At 36.9% G+C, this 24,320-nt stretch overlaps 1 protein-coding gene across 1 annotated transcript in view; it reads left to right on the top strand.

Moving 5' to 3' along the window:
• Positions 1-24,320, top strand: part of LOC131068458 (uncharacterized) — a 191,677-nt gene that overhangs the window by 125,711 nt on the left and 41,646 nt on the right. Inside the window, exons 12-14 of the mRNA XM_058003640.2 lie at positions 6,242-6,345; positions 6,448-6,613; positions 6,862-6,984. Of these exons, the coding sequence (XP_057859623.1) occupies positions 6,242-6,345; positions 6,448-6,613; positions 6,862-6,984 (393 nt within the window). The remainder of the gene's footprint in view (positions 1-6,241; positions 6,346-6,447; positions 6,614-6,861; positions 6,985-24,320) is intronic.

Genomic DNA, 24,320 nt, shown 5'->3' with positions numbered 1-24,320 from the left:
GGAACATCTACACAAGACTAGTGCGATCTTCTAAGGGAGCTTTATGATGTTCAAATCATCACCGCAGGCATAGATACCATCCAAGTTGATGCATATCAATGAAGAGGCGACAAATTGAAATTGAGCTTAAGCTGAACGATTCCAGTCGACTACACAAGGCAAGTTTGCAATCAACAAACTGCTAGTAGTATGGATGTACGAATTCCACCATTAATCAATCGCATTTCCTCCATTCATCTAATCATTTACCATCTAGGATTGAAGACTCAACAAGAAACCATGCAAATTGCAAGAAAACGACATATTTCACCATTACTTCAATGAAAATGGAGTTTGTTTACAATCAATGGCAACAATTTCTTGCCTTGTCCTCCTATTCTACTATCTATCTACTAACTACTTTCAACTATTTCTATCCTATCTCTCTAATTCTCTCTAAATCTTTTACAAATGAAATGTCTGGGCTTATATAGTGCCCACAATACAATTTGATGGCTTAGATCAATTCAAGATCAATGGCCAAGATTCAACAATGAAAAACCCTAATTAGGGTTTGTTACAACCATTACATAACATTTAATGTTTGACCAATGATAAAATTGTATTGCTTGGACACATGTCCCTTTTAGAAAAATCGACCAATGGATAGCCGGGGTAGGTACATCGGAGTTTGTGCCACCTTCCAAGAGTTAAGTACATTGAATCTGGACATGCTGAGATGGACTTCACTGATTGGAGAAATGATGACTAGGACGCCACCTCATTTGACACTTGGAACTTGGTAGATATTCAACTTGATGTTGTTGAGAAGCTTGCTTTAATTAATTCATCTGGAACTATTTTGCTTCTTCAACGAGCCCTTGTTCTAACTCCTTGCGTCCTTGATGTGCAGGAAGATGATGTACCTCGCCTTGGAACGCTGGATTGAAAGAGTTCGCCCTTGTCCTGGCTTGATCGTCCTGGCGAAGACCGTCCTTGATCTGGCTTGATTTTCCTTGAAGAGATCTCCATTTGATGCCTACACAACATTTCAAAATTAGTACCATGATTTTGCAATACATAACATAAATTAGAGAGCAAATTTTAGGAAACTTAATGATAAGTCCTTTATTAATCATTTCCTAAAAAAGACTGAGCTAAGGCAAAACAAAATTCCAAAATTCAAAATTAAGGAAATGACGATGAACAATTCAAAATCAAGACAATAAAACCAATATCGCCATACCTCAGGAGAGAGCTAACTCTAGAATGCAAATGAGAAAAATTTGCCTAGGCAAAATTGACGTATAGATAGTCTTCAACGTGATCTTTTCTTCAAAATATCAATTTCGCCACCTTTTGAGTTGTCCTTGACGTGATCTCCAATGCCTTGGACAAGTTCGCACTTCCTTGGATAGTACTTTGCACTTCTCCCTTTGTCTTCCTTAAATCGCACTTGAGATGATAAAAATGATAATGTGAAAATAAAAATCTTTCACCTCCCTTATATAAGCGCCTCTCATCATTCACCCTAAGGCCGACTTTTGTGAAATAAAGCACTTTTAAACGATTTTTAATTAAATAATAAAGGCCGACCTCCCTATCTAAGCGCTCCTCTTGATTTTTATTAATTAATAAATAATTAATTAAATGCCTTTATCATTTAAATTGATAAATTCGATTTTTACAAGGCAAAATAATTAATTAACATTAAGCGCAATATTTAAATGCTATTTTTAATAAAATATCGATTTTGTTAGCATTTAAATAAATTAAAAAATGTGTTTTAAGCGCCAAAATGAAAAAGTGAGAAGATACGTACCTCATCGCCCTGGTCCCTGACTGGGGGACAGGAGCGATCCATCAATTTGATCATAATTCTTGCATTTTTTACGTCCAAGGTCTTCATTTCTACGTTGAATTTGCCATTTTCCTTGGGATCTTCGAACTTGATTGACTTATCCTTGCGATTGAATGTCCTTTTGTGGTGATATCGCCCTGGTCCTTGTCCAAAGGACAGGAGCGAACTTCAAGTTTTTGAGCTTGTTCTTGCGTTCTTCAACTTGTAATTGCGATCAACGCGTAAAATGAAGTCGCCTTGATCCCCTTGGTCGCTTGACACTTGACAAATTTTCGAAATCTAAGCCATTATGGAAGTATCGCTCTGGTCCCTTCCTGAGGGACAGGAGCGAATTAGGATATTTGGTGCAAATCCTTCATCTTTGGCAATTTTGGATGCTTTGTGCTTGATTAGGACGCCTTAAAATGTCCTTGCCACCTTGTTCTTTGTCTTGGAGTGTCTTGAATTTGGAGGAACGACAATATAATCATCATATCGCCCTGGTCCCTTGGAGAGGGACAGGAGCGATCTTGGCTTTGTATGCTTCACTTCACTTTGCTAGCTTCCAAATTTATATTCAACGGGTTCATAATGCGTCCTTCCATTCATCCATGCCTTGGAATCGGTCGTAACTTGGCGAGAAAATCATCTATAACAAAAATCGCTCTGGTCCCTTCCTGAGGGACAGGAGCGAACTTAAGCATTTTATTGTTTTTGATCAAGTCTGGATGCTCTATCATGCTCATTTCGTCCTTCACCATGCCTTTGATGTCTCGATTCGTCCAAACAAGGTCAGGAATGGCTCAACTAAGCATTTTCGCTCTGGTCCCTTGGTGAGGGACACGAGCGATTCGCCTTGGTCCCTTGGAGAGGGACAGGAGCGCTTTTCGCTCTGGACCCTTGGAGAAGGACACGAGCGAAATTTGACTTTTCGCACTCTCAATCAGGATAAATTTGATGGAATATAACATTTAAGTGACATTTCCTTCTATGTTTCTTCTTTCTTATACTTTAAGTTATATTCCATATATACTTTCAGGATGTTTGAGAGTGGTTTCAGACCTCTAGGAGTTATATTGCAAAATCTAGTTTTTGGAGGTTTTTTCAGTTTCCAGACTTAGTCAAATTTCAGGGTCAGGACATTCCAGACTTAGCCAAATTTCAGGATCAGGACCTCACTCAAGCCGGACTTGCCACCCTATTGATCTCCCCGACAACGCTTCAAGTTATATTCATTTGATAAAATGCACCTCTTTGGACCTTTTCACATCGTCAAGACGTTAAAATCTTGCAAGGACAAAGCAAAATTGGATTTGTAGCTCCGGTCCTTCACTGAGGGACAGGAGCGATTTTTCCCCTGGAGGCATTTCTGTGTTCATGAAAATCTTCAATTTATATTCAATGGAAAGATCTCGCCTTTCTCCATCACTTCCAATTCGTAATTCATCTTGACCCTGCAGGAATAGTAAAATATTTGAAAACGAGCTCCCGTCCTTCACTGAGGGACAGGAGCGATTTTGCTCCTACAGGCCAAAATAACATGATTTTACACATTTTAACACTTCACAAGGCGAAAACAAATCATTAGAGATGCCTAGGATCAAAAATTAAAAATGTCAAAATTTGGTAAAAAATATTCAATTGGACAAAAATTCACATTTCATCTTCAACACTTAGACAAATTTAAGCTCTGCATTCAAAATTCCAATTGAAAATAGACCATTCTGGCGAATTCATTTCATTCAAACTTTGCATTCTAGAAAAGGAAATTCAAAAAGCTCCCAAAACCGACTGGATTCAAACCAAAACCCTAAAAAGCAAAGCGAAAACGAGCAAAAAACATGGGTCCCCATTTGCAATGGGGCGATGTGTGAAAACGTCACAACAGACTGTTAAATGGAGAAAAAACAAGGTTTTTTAATTCTTTAAACTTTTTTCCAATTAAATCTCAAGTTACTGAATTAGATATATAGTTTTGGTTTGTTGAGTCAATTCCTAAGTAAATCTGCTATGGCTATAGTAACATTTGCATACTTGTTTAAGATACAAGTGTAGGACCACACATAGAGCTCGTGATGTTGGGTCAAGTAATACAAACCCTTCTCTACCATAGTTAGTGACTCCATGTTGTGATTTTTGTTTTTGATGCCGTGGATATCATTATCTATTAACATTGTACACCAAAAATGCTTGATAATATTTATATATTTAAAAATGTTATTGCTTTTAATTCAAATCTACTATTGTACTCATTTGATTGATGGATACTTCTGTAATTGATCAGAGTAACTTCTAATTGATAAGCTTATGATTACTTAAAGTAGATTTATTTAAAGGTGCATAGTAAAAGCATTAAATCCTTAAAAAATCTCATATTTCATGGTTTTATAGTTTTCTAAGTATGAGTGCTAAGTACAAGTCCAAGTAGAAAATAAGCTTGTTGAGTCCAAGTTGAGTCCCGTAACTATGATCAGAACTCAAGAACCTCGTGGAAGATCTTTTATGAATCAATATTGATGCTGATGTATAATGCTGCTCCAGCTGCTCACAAATCAGTCTACTAATAGAAAAGAATGCTCAGTTCTCTGCAATCTTTGGATGAGACCGAGGACAAGAAACTAGAAGGGTTTTTGCCCTTTGATCTCTGGTCCAAGGATTTTTTGTCCCTTACTGAGTAGATGAGTACTGCTAGATGTAGCTGTCCTCTCTAGGTCTGAAATATGTGAAATAAGAATAGAATGTATCTCTCAAGGTTGGGCTGCTTCTATTGGTTCATTGACATGCTCCACACTGTAGGCAGGCCTAACCCAAGTGTCAATAATAAAAAATATTTTTACTTAATAAGAACACTAATATCACTTAAAAAATGTTAATAATCAAGTTCCACATAACATGGTACTAGTGTAATAACATTGAATTGCCCAAGTAGCTAATAAACCTTTACCCCTTAGCAAAAAATCAATCATAGCATGAGAACCACTGGCAAGAAAGACCTTAGATAAAACATGATGCATAGCTGACTCACATTGTAATACAGAAATAGGCTGCATGCCATAGCCTTGTTGTTGGAAGCCCTCTAAAAGCCCCTAAGAAGTAGGAACGAGATTTCCTTGGATCAGTTATCTGTTATAGTTGTTGATGTATGTAGCTAGGTCGGAGCCCTTCTAGGGCCGACCTAGCACACCTAGCATGTATTTTTGTCTGGCCCTAATTGGGCGATGTACCTTGCAATTATGCTGGCCTCATTATGGGCGATAAACTTGTAATACACATATGTAACGTGTAATGTAAATAGGGCAGACCCTATCACATGTAACTTGTAATTGATTTGGGCGCCAAAATAAGATAATATTATTAAGGCCAACCTGAGGTGTCTAGGCAGACTTGACACATATATATACAAGTCATTCATGCATCAAAGGATACACACACACATACACACCTTCATACAGCGACCTCCTTCAGCAGTGATCAGCGAACATCATCTACAGTCAGCAAATACCTTCTTAGTACAGTGAATTCTCTCCTAAGGACAACAAACTACCTTTTGGGACAGCGAACTTCTTCCAAGACAGCGAATCCATTTAGAGGCTGTAATTCTTCTCCATTATCAGCGAATGGTGTTTGTTTCCCTTGATCAGCATTCAAGTGTTTTGCAGATAAGTCCATAATACTGCTGTGCCCTAGTTTGAATCCATCACTCTAATATGCATATTCTGCTGGTCTAAGTGCTTCAAGTGTTGAAGCAGACTTGTAAAGATTTATACTGATTTTGCCTAATAAGATCTGAGATTATTGGTGGGTTTTTCACCTCCAAGAGGGAGGTTTTCCCAGGGTATTTTGGTGTTCTTTGTGTGCATTGTTTTGGTTCTCTGTTATTGCTATCTAAATTGCTACAGTCTGATCCTAAAACTAACAATAGTGGGCATGAACAAAGTCAGCAGTTAAAAGTTCCTCTTAGACTAAATTCCCCATGAGGAGACTAATGGTGACGGTCTCTCCTCCAACGAACCTCAAATGTAGGAAATACCCTTAAAATATTGGTAATGGTAACAAAACTCGTAAAGATACCAAGGAGAAAACCACTCCTCACTTGTAAATACTTCTGGAGTAATCAACCCTTGCCCATTGAGAAGTATAGAAATGGACTCATGGGTCCCACATGCGTTGCATTAGTGAAAAGTAGACATTACAATTTACATGGTTTTATTCATGTTTTAGCTATATTTATAAGTTTCATAGCTTTAAAAGTTCAAGTTTCATTTTATTTTGACATTCATATTTTATTTTAAATTCAGAAGAATTATCATTGTAAGTTTCTGCTTCTTAGGAAAACAATGGGTTGTAGGTTGGATCATATGTAGTTTTTAATTAGTGCATTAAGTGTATCTCTTGATCTTATTTCATGCATGTTATTTGCAGATTGTAGAGTTTATTGCAGTTCTGCTGAGATATGGAAATGAAGTTGCTCGTCAGGGTTTAGTTTGTTTGGGTGCTGTTCAAATGGTCATCAAACTTTTTTTTGAGTATGTAATTGAATCTCATGTTGATACTATTAATGCAATGAAACTTTTTCATTTATACACCATTCAAGCTTTGCAGAAGACTAATCCTATTGCTTGTCACAGTTATCCATTCAACAATGCTTTGCATCACTATGTGGAGAATGTTATAAGCTCATGCCTTGAAAGTAACAGTTCTGTTCTTATTGATCACCTTTTCCAAGATTGTGACTTACTTGGGAAACTGTTGGAAGCTGATGAAATGCCGTTTCTTATTGATGAACCTATTAAGGTATTCTAATGTTTACATATGAGATGGAAAACCTTTATTTATATTTCACTTCTTGAGTCTCATTTAATGCTGTTGGTTAAACATCTATGTAGAATACTCTTGTTAATGCTGACCTTTACGTTTGACCTTTTTCTGGAGGTTTTACCTTATTTGTTCATTGTATGATAGAAGGAAGAAACTCTTTAGTGAGCACTTCTATTAGCATATGATATGTTTTGATGTGTCTTATGCATTTTGAATTTCATCAGCATACAGCACCTACTTGTGGTAGATCTCCACCAAAAAGAGGTAACTTGGGACATGTTACACGAATTGCAAACAGACTTTGTCATCTTGGGAATACCAACATTCATATACAGGCTTGTTTGCAGGTAAATCTTTTAACGTTCCTCATTTTGCCTAAATGAAATACTGGGTAGTCTATGCATGTAGGATTCTGATACTGGCATTGTATGCATGCATGACAAACATCACAATTGGTATTTGGAATTTGTCATATGTAGTTTTTGTTGTAGCAACCCAAGATCTAAATCTTGTGCAGTTTGAGTTTGATTTTACTGGTGTGTAGAATTTTGTTGGTTCAACTATAAGCAACAGATCCAGGAAACCATAAAAATTATGATCTCAAGACAAAAATGACTAATTTGATATTTATTATATTTCAGCAAGTGTACAGTGAATTGTCATTTCTAAAATTTGTTGCAATTTGAATGTCTGTTGATCATAAGTATTGAGCATATTGATCAAAAGCTTGTTTAGCAGAAGTATACTGATTGATAGATACTTAGGTTGTATGTTGATATATAGCTTACAGAATCATGCCGTCTATTCTAGATTGGGTGAACTTTAGTTGGAGGAGGCCACCCGTGGTTTTTAATATTTGACAATTCATGATTTTTCTCTTCTGCACTCAAAGATTCAAGCTGAATTATATGTTGGAAACTTATGTCAATGGATTTTCTGTTTACCTATCTGCTCCTTTACCAGAAATTTTCCATCATTACCAGGCAAATTTGGGCCATTTGTTTCACCCCAGAATCATTTCTGGCACACAAAAGTGATTCTGAGGCAAATGACGTTTGCATATTATAATTTGAACATCTGATGATCATACACATGGTGATTGAAATCTTTTTGAGCAGAAGGATACTGATTGATGAATATTCATAGATTGTAGAATTATTTTCTCTTATACACTGGGTGTATGTATCTGCAATAGACTACCAATGGTTATTAATAATTGGTCAAGCAATGTTTTTCCCTTCTGCATTGCTATGATTCAAGGTGAAATTTAATCCTACAAAATACACTATGGATCCACTACCTAGCCATCTGCTTCTGCACAAGAATTGCTAGGTGATTTTGGCCTCGTGTTTTTACTCCCAAAATATTTCTTGCATATAGAAATGATACCGAGGAAAACAATGTTTGCAGAAAATGTTTGTAGATGCTATTTGCAGATTGAGAATCACTAGATTTTGTAAATTTATTTCTTAAATAGCAAGTGAAACATAAATAAAATAGTTCAACATCATATCTGCAAGTATGAGATCCTATCTGCTTAAAGCAAATCTAAACCTAAACAAATAATAAAATAACACTATGTTGGTGTGAATGGGTACATTGCCTAACCAGTTCCCTTTAGGTCCTATTCACACCTAGTTAGCTTACTCAGGGCATTTAGTTTTGTGTCTCAAATCATTATTATGATAAATCCTACGTTCTTCTATGTGTTAACCTCATCTATATAAACAAAGATTCTCTTGTACATTATTTGTCTTGTATGCATTTTACTATTATTGGCATATAGCATTTTTTTATTGCTTCTCTCTTTTGTGGAAGGTTTCTTGTTGCTACAGAATGTTCCTGCTCCTATAAGTTCGTTTATTGACTTAAACATGGTATGAGAGCTTTGAATCTGCAAGTCCCTTCTCTTTTTTGGACAGATTTTGGAGCCATTTTTTAATTCCTGAAATATTTCTGGTGTATAGAAACAATTCCCCGAGGAAAACAATGTTTGCAGGAAATGTTTGTAGATGCCATTTGCAGATTGAGAATCACTAGATTTTGTGAAAAAAATTTCTTAAATAGCAAGTGAAACAGAAATAAAATAGGTCAACATCATATCTGCAAGTATGGGATCCTATCTGCTTAAGGCAAATCTAAACCTAAACAAATAATAAAATAACACTATGTTGGTGTGAATGGGTACATTGCATAACCAGTTCCCTTGACGTCTTATTCATACCTAGTTAGTTTACTTAGGGCATTTGGTTTTGTGTCTCAAGCAGAGAAACGGGACTCGCCCGGACTTGCCTAAACTCGGCGAGTCCGAGTCCGAGTCATGCTAGTCGAGTCTCTGGGGCTCGGACTCAGACTCGTCCGAGTTTGGTGAGCAAACTCGCCAGACTCGCCGAGTTGGCGAGTTTGGCTCAAACTCGCCAAACTCGGCGAGTCCCAAGCCTCAAACTCGGCTACTCGCTGGGTTACTAAAATGACAAAAAAAAACATTTTAAAAAGTTTTTTTTAAATGAATGGTATTGTCTTTGTTCACTACAACCTTCGCCTGAGAATGAGAAAAATTATGGTTACAACATGTCAGCCAATAGAAAAATAACACCCGACACCTTTATTAAATAATAAGTTTTTTTGGCCTCGCGGGGCGCTCCCCTCGACCCCGCCCTGTATCGCGACAGGGAGCGCGCAAGGGGTGCTGCCCCTTGACCCCAAAAGGGGCGATGCCCCTTGACCCCACCTTGGGGGCGTTGCCCCCAAACCCTCGTCGAAAAATATGGGGGGAAAATGCATCGATAGAAGTAGGGAAAATTTAAGCTCCGAGTCTGACATTGATTGGATCGACCAGGTAGATATAGAGGCTGAGACTGTAGCCATGGCAAAGGCGGAGTGGAGAGCACGAGCACAGACAGGAGATTTAGAGGCAGATAGTGACATGGATGTTCCTGATGTTGGTGAGCATGGCATTGTGTCACGGGGAGCGGCTATGGCTATCGAATCATCCAGGACCTACCTTAGACGCCTTCGCAGGGGGCTGGGGCCGGGGGGTGCAGGCTCCTCTGAGCCATAGGCTTGTAGTTGTATTTACCTTTGGTATTTGTATGAAACATTTGATGATGATCATATGATGACATGGATTTTTTATTCCATGAGTTTTGTAATATTGTATACATTTGACAATATTTATATATCTATGTTTGTTATTTCCTTCAGCTACAATTTGCGTTTATGCTTATGTGATTGATGTATACTTGTGTATGTAATCAAATGAGCCGAGTTTGATGATGTTATTGTGTCTTTAAGGTGTATTCAATAAAGGGTGCCTGAAACAAGTTTTAAATCTTTAAAAATCTCTAAATTTCTTGAGTTTTTCACTTTCCCAAGTCCAGCCGAGTTTGGAGCCGAGTCTGATGCCGAGTCCCGAGTCCCGAGTCCGAGTCCGAGCCGGCCTTGCCGAGTTCGAGTTGAGTCCGAGTCCCGTTTCTTTGGTCTCAAGGCATTATTATGACAAATCCTATGTTCTCCTATGTCTTAATCTCACCTATATAAATAAAGATTATCTTGTACATTATTTGTCTTGTATGCATTTTACTATTATTGGCAAATAGCATTTTTCATTGCTTCTCTCTTGTGTGGAAGGTCTCTTGTTGCTACAAAGTGTTCCTGTTCCTATAAGTTCTTTTATTGACTTCAACATGGTATGAGAGCTTTAATCTGCAAGTCCCTTTCTTTTTTGGACAGATTCTATGAAGAAGTTTCATACAATGCATTTTAAATTAGAGTTAACCTCATTGTTAGGTCTAAAAGGCATAGATCTATATTGATCGAAAGTAATTTTGAAAGTTTGGTGATAGCCATTGGCAGAGGTTATGTTGAGATCACCTTAATTTTTGTCGTATGGGATTTGTACAGTCTATATGATAAACATGGAACATACCTTGTTTGCACAGGTGGTAGATTTTTGGGGTCATCAGCATCTTTTACGACATATTCAGTTACTTGCATAGTCTTTAGTTAGATTTGGTATGGTTTTATTTTAATTTTTTTAAAATTATTTTGCTTGCATTTGTAGGTACAATTTGCATTTCCAGCATCTTAGGGATTATGCTAGTGGGTATTGTGGTATAGTTGTGACACATTTGTTATCAGTCGTTTTGTAGAGTTCTTCTTTTGCAGTTAGTGGATGGGTCTGGCCCACAATTTCTTCCTACCAAAGGAGGCTTAAATTGAAGGTGTAGCTAGTGGTTGTGCCACTGACAGGCTACTGCTTATTGCCACTCATCTACTACGTCCACTAGGATTCAATCCCATAGTGTTGTTTTGTGTGCCCACTTGTTATGCTACTAGTTTCCATTGCTCCTGTTGGTGGTGCCAAGCATCATCTGCCCTTTTGCCTCTGGAATAGTTCCAAGGTGCCTATGGTTTGTGGCTAAAGGTTTTTGTTCTTTTCTTGGAGCCGTAACCTTTGCCCATGGTGTCAAATTTTTGATTTCTTATAGGTGATGGAAATCTCTTTATGAGCAAATCATAGCAATGTAGGTAATTTTTCCAAATTTTCCTCTAGGTGATTGTTTTTCTGGTTTAAGGTACTTTTGCGCATCTTTTTTGTGATAGGTACAACTTTTGTTCATTGAGTCAAATTTTTATTTTATTTTTAAAATTGATAAGAAAATATCAAGGAATCTATTTGTAATCTCCTTTTTTTGTTTGTTTGGCAAGCATTTTTATTTTAAATTGTAAATATACACTGTTATAAATGGTTGGTTTAGGCTTCTCTATTGTACAAGTTGCACTTAAGTGCCCATTGTTATTTATTGGGGGATTGCAATTAGAACATTAAAACATTTCGAGGGAAGGGCATTTGAATTTTTTTCTCATAGAAACAAGTTAGATGAAGCTAGGGGGATCATAGGATTGCATGTGTTTGATCACTACTTATTTTATATTGTAGAGTGCAAAACACCTAAGGAAGTACGGGGCAAATTTGATGAATTGTTTTGTACCATTAATGAGTTTTATGGTTTGCAATAGAGGCAGATTTGACATTAGTCTATTTGGATAATTTTCCTACCATTGAGGACCTTCTTATGAAGTTCAAATTGATATTGTCACAATTGAAAGGTTATGGTTTTGTTAAAATTGATAAGAATATATCTTCTTGATTTTTTTGAGTTGAAGGGCCCACTTCAATTGTTTTCATCTACTTTCCATTCTGCTATGGATGCCTTGGGGACTGAATTTAAGTTGTCCACCTTTGAGTTGTTTTTTGAGCGTCTTAATAGGGAACATGCCAAGCTAATTCAATTGGATGCACATTTGAGTTATATGAGCCAGACTTTGATGGTTCAATCTTCCAAGGGCAAAGTAACAATAAGAGGAAGCCTAAGATGGTGAGCTTCCCTCCAAATTTAAGTAGACAAACAGTCAAAATTCCATGTGTCCTTCCATTTCTTCCAAGTTTGGTGAGTGTACCTCCAAGATGAAGAAGAAGTCAAGTGATCCTTGCTCATTTTGTGGCATGCTTAGTCACGGTGGATCTAGATGTTGGTAGAGATTAAAGGTTTTGAGGAAGCCATGCAACAACGCAATTTCTATCTTCAAGCCATCTTCCATAGCTAAAGGGAAAGCACTTTTGACATAGGCTTTGCAGGATTCATCTTCCCGTGATTGATTTAGGTGCTTCTCATCATATGACACATTCACATGATCTTGTTTGTTCAGTTTCCAACAATATTACTCGTTAGATTGTAGTGGGAGACTCTTCACGATTTGGGATGAGGTATAGTATAGCTGGCTGATGGGTGTGTTAATGGCGTTTTCTTTGTTTTATAGATTTTTGCTAACCTACTTTCTGCCTATCAGATTTGTCATTTTGGTGAGAGTGGAATTCACACATGTAGTCATTCAAGTGCTAGAGGAGCTTGAGCTGGTTGTTGCTATAAGGAGTGTTGATCGTTGGTCCCATTTGTACAAGTTTGATGGTTTTGAGTTTTCTTTGGGATCACTCATTGCACATGTCGATCTTTGAGCAGACTTTGACACAAACAATTTAGTCATTTGAATGATAGGTATCTTCAATAGTTCAGCACACAGGTTTTGGTGATTGGTCTTCCTTGTAAGAGTTGTTGATCAAACCCATAGTAGCCCAAAGATCACTTGCAACCAAATAACTTTCCACCCAAGAGAGAAGCAATGGAAATGCTTTCCAAATAATTCATTACATGCAAAAATGAAACTAGTACAATATACAAAGATGAAAAGATGCAAAAATTTTACTAGGTAGCTTAGGGAGTATGATGAAATGCAAAGATGCAAAAATATTACTAGGTACAAGGCAATAGGTACCCATGCACAAACAAATCTCTTCCAAGTGGAGTAAAGGAGAAAACCCCCTCCAAAAGAAAATAAAATTGCAAACAACCATTTACAAGTGATGGAAGGTAGGAGGACAAAACATGACCCCCCAAGGACTACTTTCACCAATATACAATAAATGTTCTCCATAAAGGAGGAGTAGAGACAGACTATGTAGCCACAAACATTGAATAATATTCCTCCCCTTGGTAAAAAATAAAACCAAATAGAGATGAAGGATGTCTTTCCTTAAAGGTAGAAAGATCATTATTGATGTTTTTGTTGTTGTCTCTGAACTCTCCTCAAGGATCACCATGTGTGCATGAAAGTATGCCACAATCAAATTAGGTTCAAGCCCAATCAATCTAGAAGGTGGCAAAGTAGGAACATATGCAAATGAATGAATAATGAGATCCAAAGATGAAGATGGTGTGACAAAGCTATGATGGGATTCTTATGAAATAGGAGATGGATGTCCTCAAGTGGTTCTATTAAATTTGCAAGATGGGATTCACAAAACAAACAAGCAATATTTTTGAAGTAAATATGGAAGACTATGATGTACGTGCTGCAAAGAACGACTTGAAGCGACAAAAGATGGAGATATGATCTCAATGTATGTCATCCAACTCTATTGGGTATCCCATGACAATGTGTAAACACAAGATGTTTGCATATGAACACTTGGAGATGAATTTGCCAATGTTGGAATGCAAGTATACTCAATCCAAGATTTTGACTCAAAGATAAAGAAGATGAAGCCTTTGAATCTAGATTAGGAGTCATAGAAGCCAAAGAATCAATGGATATAATTGTAAGAGGAGGAGCATTAGGTGAAGCCACAATACCATCACTACTATCATGACCTTTTCGTATAATCAAAGCTTCTTTTCTATATCATAATTGTATGGTAGATTATTACAATCATAGAGGGGTAGAAGACTCTCCATAATAGGATCATCTTAGAATGGAGAAAATGTGGGTCTCCAAACATCTCCCAAATTTTGGTTCAAAGAGTGTGTGGGATTCAATATGGGATATAGAACACACAATGTCAAAAACATATTGTTACCAATCAATCCTAGGGCATGATCATTCTTGATAGCCCATGCTTGCTTCTGATTGGATGTACCTAGTTTGGGGACAAGTCCATAGAGATGTGGTAAGAGATGAAGCCACTTGAAATGTTTCAAGACGTCGTCTTGGCAAGACATATAGTTCCCTTGTTCTCCTTGGGTTCCAGCCGGGTCCTTCCCAGGTGGCCGGGTTCCCTGTGGGTCCTGCGCCATAGAGATGTGGTAAGAGATGAAGCCACTTGAAATGTTTCAAGATGTCGTCTTGGCAAGACATATAGTTCCCTTGTTCTCCTTGGGTTCCAGCCGGGTCCTTCCCAGGTGGTCGGGTTCCCTGTGGGTCCTGCGCCGCAGGACCCACAGGGAACCCGGCCACCTGGGAAGGACCCGGCTGGAACCCAAGAGGACCCGCATGAACCCAGGCCCGTGGTTTCCCAAAAACGCAGGACCCACAGGGAACCCGACCACCTGGGAAGGACCCGGCTGGAACCCAAGAGGACCCGCATGAACCCAGGCCCGTGGTTTCCCAAAAACGGGGCCCACGGGTCTAAAAAACAATAAAAAACAATAAAAAAAGACTTTTTCAAATAGTTTTTTTATAATAAAACTCTAATTCGCTGCAGGACCCACAGGGAACCCGGCCACCTGGGAAGGACCCGGCTGGAACCCAAGAGGACCCGCATGAACCCAGGCCCGTGGTTTCCCAAAAACGGGGCCCACGGGTCTAAAAAACAATAAAAAACAATAAAAAAAGACTTTTTCAAATAGTTTTTTTATAATAAAACTCTAATTCGCCCCTTTATGACTTTTTAAAAAAGACTTGAAACTTGAATATTATCTTTTTTGCAAATTATGAATATGATATTAGTTTTAGTTATTAGTTTACTGATTACATTTGCGATATATGAATATTTATTGGCATTGGCAATTAATAATTATGGATTTATGATTTATGATTTATGTATGGAAAGTCACATTGTATATTTTATTTTTGTATGGATTGTATATATTGACCATATATATATATATATATATATATATATATATATATATATATATATATATATATATATATATATATATATATATATATATATATATATATATATATATACGGACGAACCCGTACCCGTACCCAAGATTTTTTTTTTTTTTTTTGGCCGAATCCGCGAATCCGTACCCTAATCCGAACCCGAACCGGTAACTTAGTATATATATGTTATTTTAAATAATTCTTGTGATCACCAAATATTGCCAAATAATCAAACATTAAATGCAATAATCAACCATTCCAAAGTGAAACCACTGCCAACTGACCAAGTCACTGCCCACACTGATACTTACTAAAAATAGTAAAAGCAGACCAATTATTAGAAACCACCCCAGAAATCGTCATAATGGATATCTTACTAAACTGAGCTCAAGGTAATACCTGTAAATGCCAGATAAGCTAAACTGTAGGGTCTCCAAGTCCCAAAGAGTTCCCTAATTTAAACATATTAGCCTACGGAAACCCGCTGAATTGGCTAACAATCACCAAGCTGACAGTGCTTAGGAAGGAGACATTACATATTTTTGTAGTTGGTATATAGTATTTCAGATCATTGAAATAATAATTTTCATTGTAATCTTATTTATACTTACAGTTTACTGCCAGACATAATATAAGTTTAGTAGATGATTTCAATATTGTAAATTTATAAGGCATAGCTGCTAGATAATATTTGCATTAATATTGTAAGTGGAAATTAGAAGGTTTACCACTTGATTCCTCATTACTATCTGCACTGACATTGTAATGGAGATTGGATGGCATAGTCCCTAAGATTTGCATTTCCTTATTTTGATTTGATAGTTGCATTCTTTGCTTTGGAAGGCTTGTCACCAGGGTCAGTTTTTTAGATGAATGTGAAGAGTGGTTTCTTTCACAATGATCTTCATGAGGAGATCTATATGGATCAGCATTCAGGTTTTGTACATGACCCTTCACTTGTTTGTAATCTTTGTCCTTCCTTGCATGGTCTCAAACAAGTACCATGAGCATTGTATGAGAAGATAGACAACTTCTTGCTTGCTTTTGGTTTTTCTTGTTGCCATTTTGATTTAACAGTTTGCAGTAAAAGATTTGGGAAGATCTTTCAATTCTTGTATTATATGTGGATGATTTACTTTTCATGGGTAGTTCTGTTTCCATGATCGAGAATATTCAATGAGCATTGATGGAGCAGTTCAATATGACGGATCTGTTGACTTGGTGGTCAGCACCTCCTTCGGGGTTTGCGACATGGCTTATCCGCCTCCCGTGGATCTGGGTAAGTCTGGTGTTTGTGATGTTCGTTGACAGCTCGAGCTTTTGGCGCAACGACAAACATACCAACAATTGGTATCAGAGCCTTGGGTCACGGGTTCGAATCCTGGGAGGTCTCCTTCATTCCATCGGTGCAGAACCCTCAGTCGGTGCTTAGGGGGAGATTGTTGACTTGGTGGTCAGCACCTCCTTCGGGGTTTGCGACATGGCTTAACCGCCTCCCGTGGATCTGGGTAAGTCTGGTGTTTGTGACATTCGTTGACAGCTCGAGCTTTTGGCACAATGGCAAACATACCAACAGGATCTTGGGCTTTTGCATCTCTTCCCTGGGTCTTTAGGTTCTTCAGAATTTCAAGCACTCTCCATTTTTTAATAGAAGTATCCTTTGATTTGCTTCAGAGACTTAGTTTGGCTGATTTGAAGCCTACAACCTCTCTATTTTAGTTAGATGTCACATTGTCTACAAGTTGTGATACACCCATAGTTGATGTTACATTGTATCGATAATTGGTTGGGAGTGTTTTGTACTTGACACAGTTGTGTTAATATTTCCTTTTTGGTTGGACTTGTCTTTCATTTCTCTTAGGATCATTGTGAGAGTCATTGGAAGGTAGTTGAATGTATCTTTGTAATGATACCCTCTGTTCTGGTTTAATTCTTTGACTTAACATTCAATGGAATTTTGTTGAACAGTTTGCAAGCATGCTATGATACCACTGTAACAGGCAGTACTCTGGCTTCCTTGTCAAACTGATTTTTTTTTTAAAACTTCTGATTCATTTTGTTACATGGTTTGTTTTTGTGTTCGAATATGTTTAGGATAGGAACAGCAATCACAAATATAACACTGAATATTATTTTAACTTGCTATTCATTCACAGTTAATAATGAACCAGTTGCAAGTAAAATTTAGACAACACAATGCTGGGAAATCATTAACAATAAACTATTACTTGAGTTTCTTCTTCTATAAACATAAAATTACATTGCCATTGCATACCCATTTGCTGCTCCAGGTTTGATATTGTTTGCTGGGCACATTACCAGCATTCACAAGCCCTTGTCTTCACCTCACAGCCCTGTACGTCACTCACCCAAGTAAGTACAGCTTACACTGGGAAGTTCTGGCTATACAGCACCCTCCCAAATGGTATATCAGACCTGTACACCCTGCTTCCAAACTGTTTCTAGACCAGCACTAATCGCTGCTAAGGGTTTCAGACTGGTACGGCCACTCCCAGGCATTTTCCAGCAAGTACGGCATCCTCTAATGTGTCTCAGATTGGTACGGCACCCCCTTCCAGCTTGCATGGCTCCTTTGCTGTCATGTACAACCCAATAATGGCTCTATGCAATCCTCAAATAGTGCAGCCAGCAGTGTAGAGATTATTCAGAGATTCCACTTGTATTACTACCTCCAAATTCTCTAAATCGAATTCCCAGGTAGACTGAAAACTCTTTCACATGGAAGCTACAGATTATCTGCAATCGACCCCTCCTGGTAACTGGATATTAGCATTCACGACTATCACAAACTACTGATTTATCTTGAAGCTCAAACAAAAATCCTCCTAACTGTGTCTTTCAACAGCAAAGAGAATGTTAGCATAGAGGGATTTCGTCCTCCAGGCCGTACAATCAGATTCTCCAGCGAAAATCCAATAGAATAGAAATAAAAGCAACCAAGTATGCCCGGTAAGAGAGCTCTCAACTTCATTTTATTGCTTCATCTTAGAAGTTGCTCATCCGCCTTGTGAATGTGGGAAAAATAACTTCCTTTTAAAATATCACTTCTCACTTAAGTGAATAAAATGTACCTTTTAAAAATAAAGTGACTATATAAATAAATGTAGTTTAATTTAATAGTCACTTTATTAATTTATACTTCCCTTTTCCTCTGAAAATGACCCTTTCAATAATATAATAATATTTTGACACTTAAGGTCACTGTTTTATGTGCCCAAGATTTAAAATTTTTCACCCCGGTTCCAACGAGCTATAACACTAAGGTTGGAATTAAATATTTTAATTAAATTTAAACAACCTTAGTAAAATAATTAAAATAACTAGTTAATGCACCAAATTTGCGGAAATTGTCAGAACACATCGGAATCGAGTTCTGATCGCATCGGAGTGATCTTGATGACAAATAATAACAAATGAGGCCAATTGGTCGACTTAACTAAAAATAGATGACTTCTCCAAGATTCTTGGAGACCAATCCAGAGGCTAGAAATCACTTTGGAAAGTGGCATATAACTCCACTAAACCAACTGAGCTCATCAGAAACATCAGATTACTCATCCGAACAAGCTGACGTAAACCCATAATGTTAGCTACTGAAGCTTTGCTAGAGAACCTAAAAATTGGGGACATTACAATCTTGAGGTATATCCAAGACACATCTTGTTTTGGCATTCACTACACATCATGAGCTTCTTCATTTGTTGGCTTCATTGGCTTAGATTGGGTTGGGGATGTTGATGATTAAAGGCTATTGTTGTTTCTTACCTTGGCTTTGGCTCAATTGCTTGGTCTTGCAAGAAACTGAAAGCTATTGCATTGTCATTTATAGAGGTTGAATATTGGAGTGTAGTTTTAACTAGTTAGGAGGTTAGTTGACTACGATAGTTGAGGATTAAGTTTGGATTTCTTCTCGATCACCCCACTATTGTTTGGTTTTATAATCTTAGCACCATTCACATTTTATGCAATCCAATGGAATGTCAACATACTAAGCATATTGAGATCCACATGCAACCCATTCATTCAACAACTCATCTAGGATGGCGTTCTTAGCTTGAAGTATTTTCCGATCGTGTTGTAAGTTGTAGATATGTTCACCAAGCCTTTGGCATCACCTTGTTGAATATAGTGTTGTCATTTATGTCAAGGATATTGTTGATGTCAAGATGATTGTTGAGATGTTGAGTATAGCGTTTTCATTCATGTTAGAGTATTTGAGAACAACGTATGACAAAGTTTGTCAGTAGTAATATCATGGATAGGTCTCCTATAGAATGCTAATGTTATCATTATACATTGCCATCAGTGGTTACGACATGTTTAATGCATCTGTTGTAGCATAGAAGTGTTTGCGTTGAGTTTTTAAGGTTTATTGATCAGAGACTATATATGTATCCAGTTGTACTATTGATGTTTGTGATACCGCATTATACCGCAGTGATGTATTTTGGCATGTGGTTTGGAAGATAAGTAAGGCTATACGTGAAGACAAATATTTTAGAGTTTTAGAGGTAGTGCTCTTGTATTCAGAAGGTTAGAGATGACAGAGTGATCACTATGTTAGCTTGTTGAGTGAGGAAAAGGTTTAGATGGATGCAGCAAAGGAAGGTGATGTGTGCTAGCTGAAGGAAGCATGTGCAGGTAGTTTCAGACTTGTTGGGTTTGTATTGGGTAATGCAGAGAGTGATCTTATTCCTAGTATAACGTGCTGGCTTTAGGATTGAGTCGACTACATGTTTGAATTAAGTTATCCTTGGTCGACTTGCGGACATTGTAAATTAGATTCTAGGTTGACATGAAAGTGTAAATAATATTAGAATGCATATATAATGCCAATTAGTTCCATTCCAATGTGTGGTTGTTGCGGAGTAAGTGGAATAAGTTGTGCCAGTTGTGTACTCAATAAAGAGAAGTATGTATATTGCGAGGTGCGCAAACTAAGATGTAGATCCTATACACATTGTGAGAGTCTTCTGAAGTAAATCAGATCAGACAGATGAAGAAGCTTGAGTTTGGAAGGTCCGCATGATATATCTTTTGTATTCCCTATGGCTTATTTGTATTTGAGGTTGGTGCCTCATTAATCTGAGTTGATGCTTAGTTCTTTGGATTAGGGGATTGGTTTCTTCTATAGGTTGGTGCCTACAAATCTAATTGGGGATTGCTATCTCCTCTCTTAGGTTGAAATTCATGCGGGTCGGTGCCTACAACATTATTGTAAGTTCTTTATTATTCTGTGAGGTTGGATTTGGCCACTAGATCCAAGTGACTTTTCTCACTGTGGTGTTTCCTCTTTTGATTTCCACGTAAATCTGGTGTTCTTTTGTGTTGATGTGTGATTATGTTTATCATTTGCAAAGTTGCTCTAATGATACTATGAGATGCCCTAATGGTTTTAATGATGCATTGGTTTCGAAGTTAAAATTAGCTTAGTATTCATCCCCACTGTATATCTGTGTGCTTAACTTGTTATCTTCACTTTCAATTGGTGCTTGGAGTGAACGAAGTTGTCCTTGGTTGGTCATCTAGAGTCCTCCTTCCTTCACTTGTACATGTTTTCACTCTATTGTTTTCCCGAGTTTCTTTATTTTGTAATTTCACAGTTCTAGCTTTTCAGCCTTTTGTTGTATATATACATTGACAATAGAAACTTAAATGAAAACAAGAAAATATTGTTAAATTGTATCTCGATTCTGTAGTGATTTCTCAATTTAGCTTAAGTTATATGTAATATGGCTATATATAATGAACATGGTGAATGCCTTGTCATATAACTAAATGAAATTTTCTATATTTTTAAATTTTCTTTCCTTTTCAACTGCTGTCCAATTCCGTCCCCCCAAAAAAGGCCTCATGTCCCCTGTTATCTTCAAAATGCATCCCAGTGTTTCCTGCCATCCCTATCCTGGAAATGCCACAGAACATAGAACTTAGAAGTTATCACATAGATGCAAACAACCTTTGTTTTCGTTTATGATAATTAATTTTTGAAAATTTGAAATTTGTGTGTATTTCCCATGCTCTGTAAACCGATTTCTGAAAATGGCATCCCATTAATTGTACTCCTCATCAAACCACACCCATATCTCCTGGTTCTTATAATTTGAATGTATTCGAACTCATGATCTGATTATTGTGTTTATATGTGTTCTACATTAGTATTTTAGTTGCCTGCAAAACATTTGTTGCATTTTTTGACCAGCTGCAGTAAACATCATTATAAATTCTGAACTGTTTGTCCTAAGCTCAAATTGGAAAGTTGAATGCTTATGATTTCTACGACAATTTCTTAGAGAACGTTCTTGCTGATAAAGATACATTACTGTCGATTTGTGTATGGTGATTGATATCTATTTATAACATTACTTTTTTCCGATCTAACTTAACTCGGCTTCATCTCATGCCATCCACAGTTGAATTTTGGAGGGCTTTTGATTTAACAGTAACATCCTTTTGAGTGCAAGCACTAGGTTAATGTGTTGCGTTATAACTTTCTTAGGCACTTTTATCACTTAGAGATACTTGTGCTTTCAGGGTTCATTTGCCCTGTAATTTTTTCCAATGCATATGAGTGAAATGACTGTTCGTGGAATATAGTTATTGAAGTGATGACTTGAGTATTGAAATTTTTGGGAGCACAAAGCCTGCCAGCACACTGGCCTAATGAGGTTTTAAACTTGGGTGGCTGCTATAACTCCACTACCCCAATACCATTGAACTATGCCATGAATGGCAATGCAGAAATAATATTATTAGATATAATATATGTTCTATAATTATTACAAGATTCTAAATTGGTATTGTTGAGAACACAGTTATACTGAGAGGGGGTGGGGTGGGGGTGTGAATCAGTATAACAAACTTTTACTTTTTCAACTTAATAGTATAAACATATATCTTTATCCCAAAACATATTCATTGTATATTAACATTGACATGTGATCTAATTATTATGGACACAAGTAGAACACAAGATATACATGGAAACCCTTATAGGAGAAAACCACGGCAAATTAATGCTTTTATATTAATACTTCTTTTACAAAGTTTGTAGGCACTGACCTACTAAGGCACCAACCCCTCATTTAATTTGTGAGAACCTTTCCTACTAGAGGCACCAACCCCTCATTCTAATTCGTGAGCACCAACTCACTAGAGGCACCAACGTCTCATTCAAATTTCCACCTTTTGACGGATGAGTGATGATCCTAGTTTTACAACTTATGCTGTACTTCTTCCTCTCAACTTGTTCTTCAAATCTGCTATGAATTGACAATAAGACTACCACAAAACTGATCTCAATCCCTCATGAAACTCATTATAAATCTGCTACAATCTTCTCATTATATCTGCAAATGATTTCTCTTCATGAATCTGATGTATTCTCTTTGCAACATACAACTCTCTATCACATTCAATGAATCATTACTTTCCTCTTTTCATGTATTATTCACCAAATCTGATTATACATTTCTATTGCTTATACATTCTTCTTTGCACCAAATCAATGCTAGTGTATAATTATATTCTTCTTTTATTTCACAAACACCTCCAACACTCACAGCACACTTTTTCAATCTATCTCTATTACGTATGTTCATGTGTATTTGAAAGGACATATCCTTTTGTAAACAGATATCTCTTTTTTAAACGAGTCATGTCCAAAACAATACTAATAACACCTCTTCAATTTAAATCTTCTTTTAACAAGCAAATTAACTGTTAATTTTTTATTTTTTTTAATGCCTGGTAAACTTTTTAACGTGACCGGTGCCGCTGGCATGACACGCCCTCCAGTTCCACGTGAAACACTTTTGACCCGGAGCTATGAACCGGTGAGGCCACAACCGGGGGACCTCATCCCCACACTTCACTTGTTCAAACCCACGAGCACAACGGCCCAGCGAAGACACAAAGGCCTGCGAGCACAATGGCCCAGCAGGGGTTTGAATCCAAAGACAAACTACTTGTTAATTGAACCTTTTCTTATATTAAGATTAAATCTTAAAATCGTACCTTTCATAAGCATTATTTTCATATAAGTGCTGCTCCTTGATCAGTATTTCTTTCGATAATGCTTCTCTTTAATTTTATTGCCACTTCTCTTGTTAATGATTTTCTTTAGTTAGACTTCATCATATTGTAATGCATATTAATTATAAACAAATTTACTTTCCAAAACAAATCGTATCCCATCATTTAAATGAACAACTCATTAGCAAATTGCACCTGTTGAAGACTTGCATAATCATTGTTAATTTCTCCTTTAATAAATCGTCTCTTTTCAAGAGAATTCTTTAATTATTTTATTTGCAAAAGACTTTAACTAAAAACATCGCACTTCCTGATTTAGTTTCTCCATTGGTTACTTCTAAGATTAGTTTGCTGCTCTTTATCATAATTGCTTCCTTGTATATCTCATCGCTCTTTTTGCTCCATAATAGACACTGACTGTGGTGTTTATTGTTTCACTCCATTAAATGGATTTCTGTTATTCCCATCTTTCACATAGACAAATTAATATTCTTTTGACTGTCGTCTTTACATATTCTTTTAGAACCTTTGCTCATGATGAATCGACTTGGATGGATACAATAATGATGACTTTTTCTTCAATCACAAAGTCACGTCTATTTTGTCTTTGTTGTGCATATTATATTGCTGCTGATAACCAGATCGCTCAACATCTTTTATGAATAACACTTTCTCTTATTGTCTATTAGTTGGCTATGTCTAACGAATGTTTAAATCTTTATGCTAAACATTATCTTCTCTATCAATCTTTGCTCAACAATTGATTGTGATTTGCCTAGACATTCCACTGGACAATAACATTGCTTCTTTGACATCAATATCAATTATCTCACCTTTGCATCTACAAGAAATGAATATCTACTATTAACACCATTGTCTTCTTTGATGATAGTCTTCTCATGGCATCAATAACGATCTTAACATTACCTCCTATATCAATGACAACATTTTCTTCACTCCTTTGACATCAATGACAACTTAACAATATTAACTAAGTTCCCTTGACATCAATGACAATAATTTTAACAGTTATAACTATTATTTCTGTTGAGAGGCACATGCTACATCCCACATCAACATAGACTTTTTTTATGAATATGTGGCTGGTTGCATGGTGGACATTGATAATTTGATATCATGTTTTTTGTAGTGAGTATGCAGAACCATAGAGGCAGAA

This window comes from Cryptomeria japonica, chromosome 9 (assembly GCF_030272615.1).
Source record: "Cryptomeria japonica chromosome 9, Sugi_1.0, whole genome shotgun sequence".
Lineage (NCBI taxonomy): Eukaryota > Viridiplantae > Streptophyta > Pinopsida > Cupressales > Cupressaceae > Cryptomeria > Cryptomeria japonica.
This window is presented reverse-complemented; position numbering and strand designations above follow the sequence as displayed.